A 10,000-nucleotide genomic window follows, 5' to 3' on the forward strand; every position below is an offset into this window, starting at 1 on the left:
GGTTTTTTTTTTTCTGTTTTGTTTTGTTTTGTTTTTCCCGGGAGTGTGAGAGACACGTCATTTTAATTGCACCATTTCACAGTCACTCATCAAATACTTCAGTGTGTTTGTTCAGGCCACCCCGGGGTCAGAATAACATAAACACACGCTAACGCTAATATGTCAACAAGGGCTAACAGTCTGCACAAACAGCTTCTTTTGTTTACTTACATTTTTTCCCCATGTTCTTTGTTTGGAAAAAAAAGGATGTAGAAAACAGCCGTTAAAAAGACGGTTTTGGGTGTGTAGTTGAGTGTGTGTGTGTGTGTGTGTGTGTGTGTGAAACACTAGACAAGATAAGGTAGCAACTTCTGTGTGTGTCTGCGTGTCTATTTGTTTTTTCTATATCACCTGTTCTGTTCAAAGTGAACAACGTAGTGATTCAGTTGGAGTTCAGACTGTGCATCCCTAGAAGTGTCTCGCGGATGCTTCTAGAAATGTGTCCCCTGGCGCCCCCCTTATAGCTCCAGCGTTCTGCGTGATGAACGAGGAGGCGATACGGGAGAGGCGCGCGAGGCTGTGACGATGACGCAGCAGGACGAGCGGGAAGAGAGCGTAACCCGTAAATCATGTGAACTTCTGCTGGGAAACGGCGACTTTTCTCAACCTTTTTCAACGGAGAAAATCCACCAATCCCTGTTGTTGTTGTTGTCTCTAAGTCCTAAGTCGGTGTTCATTACCTCCGTAAGCCTGGAGAGAGATAGGGCCCTGCGTTCTCCTTTCCTCCAGCCTCTTACCTGTGCTCCGGGTCAAAGCCACTCATACTGGATGAATTATGGCAAAAACCTACATAACTCCTACAAGTCCTCTCCATCAACACAACTATTACTCACAATGCCCCCCTCTGTGTGTGTGCATGATAGTGTGTGTGTGTGTGTGTGTGTGTGTGTGTGTGTGTGTGCATGATATTGTATATGTGTGTATATGTGCAAGATGGAGTGTGTGTGTGTGTGTGTGTGTGTGTGTGTGTGTGCGCTGGCGTGGGGTCAGGGAGGGTCATTGGCCGTGTGATCTCTGGCTTACGCCAGCGCTCCGCATGAGGTGGTGAGGTCCAGTGTGGCTGGCCAGGGCCCCAAACTCAGTGAGGGAGAATAAACGCCACCCACCCACCCGCCCACCTCACAATAGCCCCCTGATCTCCCCCACACGCCGCCCCCAGCCTCTACACGTACACGCAACAGCCCCCTGATCTGCCCCACACACGCCGGCCCCAGCCTCTACACGTACACGCAACGGCCCCCTGATCTCCCCCACAGTACATACCACCCCCAGCCTCTACACGTACACGCAATAGTGCGGAATAAGAAAATAAATAGTTCAGATCAGTTTTGTTGTAGTGTTCAGGAGTCTGATTGCCGAAGGCGAGAACGAGAAGCATCTGTAACACGTATTACTACATACTTATACAGTACATGCACAAATGCCATGTACGCTAATACACACACAAACACAGTTTCTGTCATTGCCGTACTCCTAGGCTAACCCACACACACGCATACAGAAGGGCGTGCTGTATCTATCTCACACACTGGAGTTTCCCCACCTGCGCATTCACAAATATCAAATATGATTATATGATATATGTTCTGTCTCTCTCCGTCTCAGGCGCACTTTCTTGCTGTCTTTCACACGTACACATTCACACATTCACACACACACACACACACACACACACACATACACACACACACTCACACTCACACAGGCAGGGGGCCCAGAAAAGAAAGCAGGCAGTGGAGGGGAAGTGATGGAGCTGACAGGAGGTGATGTCACGAGTGACGCGCGGCGCTGTGTGACCTGCATATCTGGCCGCAGCACGACTCCACTCCGAGCTCAGCGGAGCAGCAGGCTCACGCTCCACACGTCTGACCACACTTCACCTCAGCACAGGGGTCAGCAACAGCGCCCACTGGCCAGTGTGTGTGTGTATGTGTGTGTGGCCACTGGCCAGCGTAGTGCCCTCTGAAGTTATGTGGGCAAGCGCTCACCCAGAGTTTGGTACATGGTTCTTGTAAGACTTAAAATACATTTTTATTTCACTTGTTTTTAGCAGACACTTTTATCCAAAGCAGCTAACAAAAAAGAGGAATAGCATTCAGGCTACTATGCAGAGGAGACCTTAGGTAGCCATTAGTACAACATTGATCAATACTGTACAGCACTATGTATAGTAGTGGAAGGAGATAGTGGCAGAGGAAGGTGATAAGAGGAGGGAAGTGCATGGGGCATGCATGTGATGCATGTGTTGAGGTGGTCCAAAGTCTTAGAATGTGCCCAACTTAAGGGTATTGTGTCAGGTGACTGATCTCCTGAGGATGAACCTCATGACCCCCCCACTCTTATAATATGTCCAAAATGTAGACTGACCCTGTGACGTCTGAAGATCAATCAATCAATCAATCCATTTATTGTTTTTTTAATGGAGTATCACCTTGTGACATGGTATCGGTACACTTTGCAAATATAAAATGAAAGGAGACAAAACATACAAACAAGAAAACGTATTGCTAGCTAGTTTTTATTTATTAGTAAAAATGTATGAATACGAATACATGAATAATTCGCAATGAGTGAAAAAAAGAAAAATATTTGATTGTCTCCTGGCCTCCATTACTTCTTTTCACCCTCATCATGACTGTCTGTCACCATCTCTCTCTCTCTCTCTCTTTCCCACTCTTCTGCCCTTTCTGTCTCCTCCACATTCATTCTTCTGTCAGCACTTTCATTCCATCCACTCTTATGTACCCCTCAGGTCCAAGTCCCCTCCTCTCTCACTCCCACTGTAATGTTCTTGTGTCTGTGCTGAAGTGTCTGCAGTCTGTTGTATTACTGAGCTTTGGCAATACTGTATCCAAAGAGTCCTGCTCATAAAGCAGCTGGAATTGAATGAAAGGATTTTTAAAAGCCAAAAGTCTCTCTCCCTCTGCTCCGTCTCAACTCAATTCAAGAAAGCTTTATTGGCATGAACGCTTCAGTAACATTATTACCAAAGCTCTATCACACACACACACACACACTCACACACACATTCACAAATATGTTGAGTTGAATTGGAAAATCAATACAGTAAGATAAAGCAACAGAAGATAATGCTAACAATAATAACAAACATACATGGCTATATCCTTATTTTTATTTTGTTCTCCCTCTCTCCTCCGCTCCCTCTCCCTCTCTCCCTCTCTCTCTCTTCCACCCTCCCTGTTCCCCCTCTCTCCCACTCTATCTCTCTCTCCCTCCCTGTTCCCTCTCTCTCTCCCTCTCTCTCTTCCTCTCTCCCTGTTCTCCCTTTCTCTCTCTCCCTCCCTCCCTCTCTCTCCCTCTCTCCCCCTCTGTGTTCCCTCTCTCTCTCTCTCTCCCCCAGCTGCTGTGTTCGTCGGTGCAGCAGGTGCTGTTCGAGGAGGAGGAGCGCGTTCGCGTGCTGACGGAGCGCACGGCCGCGCTGGAGCGCCGTAACCGGCAGCTGAAGGAGCGCGTGCGCAAGCTCAAGCGCTCGGTGCGCCGGGCCAAGAAGACGGCGCGGCAGGCCGAGCGGGAGCGCCACGAGCTGCGCGAGCGGCTGAACGCGGCCGAGCGGAGGGCCGGCCACCACCTGAACGCCATCGCACCACCACCACCGCCACCGCCGCAGCACCGCGCACCGCCGAACAAGCCCGCGCAGACCACCCCGCGCCGCTCCAGCTACATACAGGGACTGTGAGATGGAGACACACACACACACACACACACACACACACCGTCAGTGTTTCACCTGGATTTTGAGCAAATAGAGAGACACACACACACACACACACACACACACGCACACACACCGTCAGTGTTTCACCTGGATTTTGAGGAGATAGAGACACACACACACACACACACACACACACACACACACACACATCATCATCATCATCATCAGTGTATTATCTGGAATGTGAGGAGGTGGAGAGACACACACACCATGTGTCACCTGGACTATGAGAAGACATGGACACACAAATCACTTCAGTACTACACACTACACACAACTTCACACACACACACACACACACACACACACACACACACACACACAGATTACACTAACTACATCCAAGGTCACACAGGTTTACGCACACGATCTCAGCATCCTCTCTCACCTCAACATACCCACACAAAGATACCACCCACACAAACATACCACCCACCTAATGCATTCACCATTCAGAGACTTAAAGGTTTGATTCTCCCAGACATTGACTGGACACCATCTCACCCGAACCTACACACACACACACACACACACACACACACACACACACACACACACACACACACACACACACACACATTAAGATTGTTAATAGCCAAAAAGACTGCTGGGCAGTCTCTGGATGTCTTGGTCTGTACTCGATGCAATATCTAACTCCCTCTCCTCTCTCATTCTACATCTTTCTCTCTCTCTTCATTCATCTGTGAATCTCTTCACTCTGTCGTTTCCACTGCTTTACTTCCTTCTCTCTCATCAGGTTCTTGTGTCCCCGTGTCCCACTGTAGATTGTAGAGAACTGCATTCATCCATATCCGTATGCTGCATCGCTTTGGCATTTACCACATGCGTATTGACACACACATACACACGGTGTCTATCACTCTCTCATATCCTTTTACACTACACACACAGACGCACAAACACACACACATACACAACACTTATCCTTGCACATAATGTTCACACACACACACACACACACACACACACACACACACACACACATACACGCATACATATGCACACACACGTGTACACACACACAAACACACTTGCACAAACACAACACTTATCCTTGCACATAATGTTCACACACATGCACACACACACACACACACACACACACACACACACACACACACACACATACTAAAAGACATTGAAAAGTGCCAGAGGAACTTGCCTTGTCCCCCAGTCTAGAACTGGAGGGCGCTTAATTCCGTTGTCATGACTGAAGGAATAAATGACTGAGTGAAATGTGGATGTTTGAAACGAATAATGTGTGAAAGGGGACGATTCACTTGTTCCTAGATGAATGATGTGCTGTTGTTTTTATACCTGTATATGATTCTGTACTTAGCGGCATATAAAGTGTTAATAAATACCACTGTCATCTTTTTTTGAAGGGTTATATATCAATGCCAGATACCCTCACTGACTTTTTCTGGAGTGAGAGGGAATTGTGTGTGTGTGTGTGTGTGTGTGTGTGTGTGTTTAAGAGAAGATGGATTTGTGCTTATTGGATTACTCTGGAATTCTGGGCTCGGAAAGGTTGCAGCGAGGGATGGAATTCTGGCAGTTCTGAAGGGAACAAATGAAACTGCTACTGTTACATCACAAGTCAGTCTCTCTCTCTCTCACACACACACACACACACACACAAACACATACGCGGACAAATAATCTAATGCATTCCTGCAGAGCTGTCCCATCATAGTCCTAAACACACACACACACACACACACACACACACACACACACTGCCGATTACCAAGTCAGTCATACCCGGGGTGTGTTATGCAACAGGTTTATGCAGCTGGATTCACTCTAACTAATGAGGAACACATTTAGGGTATCCAACCCCAAGTGTGTCTGCACCCCAGAAATAAGAATTTTCCCAAGGTGTTTGAGGAGACTAACAATAAATATTAATACACACACAGACAGAGCAAAAATATACAAACACATACCAGTGTTTCATACATATGTACTGGATCAAATATCAATGGTCAGCCATCTTTTTCCAAAATAAGGGACTATTTGCATTGTTAAACACATAGACACGGAGGCACTCTAAACTCCATAAACACAGATGAATCATCATTCTCATGGAAACACTCACACACACACACACACAGATACACAGACGCACAACCTGGCCTGTTCCCCCCCTGATGTGCAGGTCTGGACGAGTAGCACCACTGCGTGGAATGTTTTCCTGGGACCAGGTAGACGCTGGTGCTGTTCCCAAATACTGCTCCAACTAATTCCAGTAAACATAATCCATCTTGTTTGTGTGTGTGTGTGTGTGTGTGTGTGTGTGTGTGTGTGTGTTAGAAAGAGATGTATGTGCATGTACTAGAGAAAAAAGTAAAGTAAGTGTGTGTGTGTGTGTGTATGTGTGTGTGCAAGAGAAAAAAGTAAAGAGTGTGTGTGTGTTTGAGAGAGAGAGAGAGAGTGTGGGAGAGAGAGTGGGAGAGAGATGATGGACTTTAATTGACTCTAATTTTCAGAGCGGGCTTCCTAAATGTGTTTGGTGCCTTGGGTCCTGTGAATTAGTGATGAACTCTGATTCACCAGCTGCTCCACATTCACACACACACACACACACACACACAAACACACATAATGGTACCGATGCTAGTCAGCACATGGTCTACTCCAGGACACACAACCTTAGTCGACCTCAGTCTTGGCCCAACCACCATCTCCCACCCGCGGGTCTCACCTGCTGCTCAACACAACTCCCCTAATAGAGCTATAGACTCTCTCACTGCTCAACAACACGCTCCCTACAAGTGTGTGTGTGTGTGTGTGTGTGTGTGTCATGGGGATCTTACTCTCTGTGGGTCCTGTCTTTTCCATTTTATTCATCTTTGTTACACACACTCACACACACATATTTACAGTATACTCACCCTTGCCTGCATGTCAGAAGAGGAAAAAGCTCTCTCCACACACACACACACACACACACACACACACACACACACACACACTCACTCATTACCTATGTTGGGGGCCTGTAATTTGTCTCAACAGAGATACACTAAGCCTGTTGTCTGAAACATGGCCCGAGTCCTCCATTATTTCCTGTTTGTATGTATCCAACTCCAGAGCACCCCAAACAGTCCATTCACCCCAGTCATATTACTCACCAACGTCTCCCCACCACATGAAGCAGGTGTCTTGGAGCCCTCAGGCACTTATCTAGATATCACCATCACCTCTCAGCTCCAACTCTAACTAGCACACAAAGTCTGCATCTCTCAGCAGGGCCTGAGTGTGTGTGTGTGTGTGTGTGTGTGTGTGTATGTGTGTGTGCCCACGCATGTGCAAAAGAAAGAGGTTAGTGTGTGTAACTATGTGTGAAAGAGAGGAAATAAGTGAGAGATTGTGAATGGAAAATGTGTAAGTGTGATGGTGATGATGAGTGTGTGTGTGTGTGTGTGTGTGTGTGTGTGTGTGTGTGTGTGTGAAACAGTGTGAGTGATGATGATGAGTGTGTGTGTGTGTGTGTGTTTTTTCCTGGCACACAGGTGACAAAAAATGTGTGAGTGGGAGATTAAGACCCTGTGTGTGTGTGTGAGTTCACAAGGCGATGAGTGCATAAAGGTAAGGGAATGTGTGTGTGTGTGTGTGTGTGTGTGTGGTGGGAAAGCGGAGGGCACCGTTAAACCTAATTCACTCTTAATCTCCAGCCCATGGAGACCAAACAGCGGCCCGTCCAAATAAAGCCCAGGGGCTCGTTCCCACTAACAACCGTGCATCCCTCCAGATCCGCTCCGACTCTTGAGATGGAAAAACAGCTACTCTGCCTTTCCACACCATTACCTCATAAATACTCTCTCTCTCTCTCTCTCTCTCTCTCTCTCTCAGTTCACAGCTCCAGGGCCCTGTACCTGCAGACCCTAGCCAGGGTAGCCTACACAGAGCCCTCAGACCTGGGGAACCTCTCCTGGCTGAAGGGTCTAGTGAGAGCCGGTCCATTGGAAGTGTGTAAACTCTGCTTAGAGAGAGCGAGAGAAAAAAAATAAACAAAAACAAATAGAGTAATACATGCATGAATGAAATGAGGTGGCATTTGCCCTGAAGTGTTTCTCATTTTCCTCGTTGAGAGAAATTTGAAAAAAAAAAAAAAAAAAAAAAAAAAAAATCCTCCCCTCCCCAAACTCCCTCCACCACCCCTGCAGGCAGATTAAATGTGCTAAATATTCCGCGGCTGGACGAAGCAATCTATTTCCTGGCTGTGGTGGGCGGCGGCGGTGTTTCAGGCCGTGATGGCGAGCTGAGTGTGCGGGTCAGAGCAGGTGAACTGCATTCATCCACTCAGTCTTTCATTCAGCCGCAGATGGTGCCAAGTGCTGAGAGGCGGCCGGGGATCATCTGCACAATGGTGGCATAATATTGACAGGTATTAGGGCGCCCGCTGGGCCACGGGGAATAGATCCAATGTGTGTGTGTGTGTGTGTGTGTTTACCTGTGACTGTGTGTGTGCGTGTGTGTGGCAGATATTAGGCTGCTCGCAAAGGCACCGGTGTCCAGGCGGGAATGGATCCAATGTATGTGTGTGTGTGTGTTTATGACTACAAATGTGTGTTTATTTTAAGCCATCAGCTGAAATAAGCCTGAGAAATACACGCTGACGGGATACCTATTTGTTCCCACAGTATCACCAAGCACAGAGACATTCCAATGAGACACACATGGACTTGCTTAATGGTCATTCAGGATTTATTTGAGGGTAAAACAAAAACAATCGTTCATCCTTCCCTTGGTGTTCAGCATGATAGAAACTCTTGATATGTGCACATGATTGTCAAAGGCATCGGATATACAAGCCCCATTATAACACAAGTTCCACATCACAGTAAGGTTAGTAGTATTGATATGTCGCTCCCACATATCGAAATATGGATTGTTGTCATCGTCACATGCAAAGAGTATATATTTCACATTTCACTGGGTGTGTGTTTTTAATTAGATTTTTCTAGAAAAGAAAGTTTTCTTTCTGTCTCAGATAGGGTTGGCATGGAGGTTCCAGTGAAAGTGAAGTATGGTGGGCTGACATGGTATTTATCACAAGGCCCTATATGCTTCATAACATAGAGATATACAGTTACGTGGTGGTGAGGGAATATCAAGTTATGCAAACGTGTGGGATTGGAAGTTTTCTTTTTTCTATTCAAAGCGATTTCTGACATGCTTGTATTTCATTAAAAAACAAAAAGATACATTTTTGGACGTTCATGGTTTCTCATTGATGAGATATTTGAAGTCAGTGTTGATTTCGTTTTTGGCGAGCTCTTGCCATGACAGAGTCAGTTCCAGTAAAGGTTGCTTAGCGCAGGTTGCCATGGGTGACACTGACCTGTCAATCACAGCTTTCAGTGGACATTTTTTTTTTATTTTTAATTTTTTTTTTAAAGGAGGCAAACTCAGCACCTGAGCTTGGAGGACACACGAGGAAACTTCCTCAGCGGAAAAACACTCCGTGACACATTGTCCCAAAACATAGTGTTGCACTGCAGTGTATGTAAGAAAAAAAAACATGACTTCATTCCACTTGTACTAAAACATTTTGAGCCAGACCTCCGACCCACTGAAAGGCCTAGTCCTAAACTAATCCTAATCCTAGGATCAAGACTCAGGACCGGACTTGTAACCCAAGTCTGGGAGCAGTGACAGCCATCCCGGCTTCAGAAAAGTAAAAGTCTTTGCGCGTATTTGCTCCAACCATTCACTAAACCAGCTGATCATAAGTAATCTCCAGCCCAATATATCAGCTAATTATTTACTAATTATTTACTAATAATTCAATGCGCAGACGAGGGGAATACAAGGCAGGATTTCACATTTCTGAAGCCGGGTGAAGCTGTCTTCCTCTGTCTGAGAGTGGTGACCCTGGTGGCAGAGTTACAGAGCCAATACTGAACTAAGTGTGTGAGACCTCCGTTCCCAAAAGGACAGATCGTCAACAGGAGACACGTGCACGGCATTAGACGAGAGGGAGGGAGGGACGGATGGACGGCTGGCTTTACAAGCATTGGTTAGCATTTTTCATTTGACACGAGATTGACATTCCAGCGAAAGAATACAATCGTCCACATTTCCCAAAACCACACACACACACACACACACACACACACACACACTACCCCCCATACATTCACACACAGGCACACACAGGACATTCTCAAGCTCCTTTACTGTATATGTAGGACA

At 46.5% G+C, this 10,000-nt stretch overlaps 1 protein-coding gene across 1 annotated transcript in view; it reads left to right on the forward strand.

The window, feature by feature from the left end:
• Nucleotides 1-3,762, forward strand: part of ccdc3a (coiled-coil domain containing 3a) — a 10,406-nt gene extending 6,644 nt beyond the window's left edge. The window contains exon 3 of the mRNA XM_062517984.1: nucleotides 3,401-3,762. Within this exon, the coding sequence (XP_062373968.1) occupies nucleotides 3,401-3,736 (336 nt within the window). The 3' untranslated portion in view covers nucleotides 3,737-3,762. The remainder of the gene's footprint in view (nucleotides 1-3,400) is intronic.
• The last annotated feature ends 6,238 nt before the right edge of the window (nucleotides 3,763-10,000 follow it).

This window comes from Sardina pilchardus, chromosome 17 (assembly GCF_963854185.1).
Source record: "Sardina pilchardus chromosome 17, fSarPil1.1, whole genome shotgun sequence".
Classification (NCBI taxonomy): domain Eukaryota; kingdom Metazoa; phylum Chordata; class Actinopteri; order Clupeiformes; family Clupeidae; genus Sardina; species Sardina pilchardus.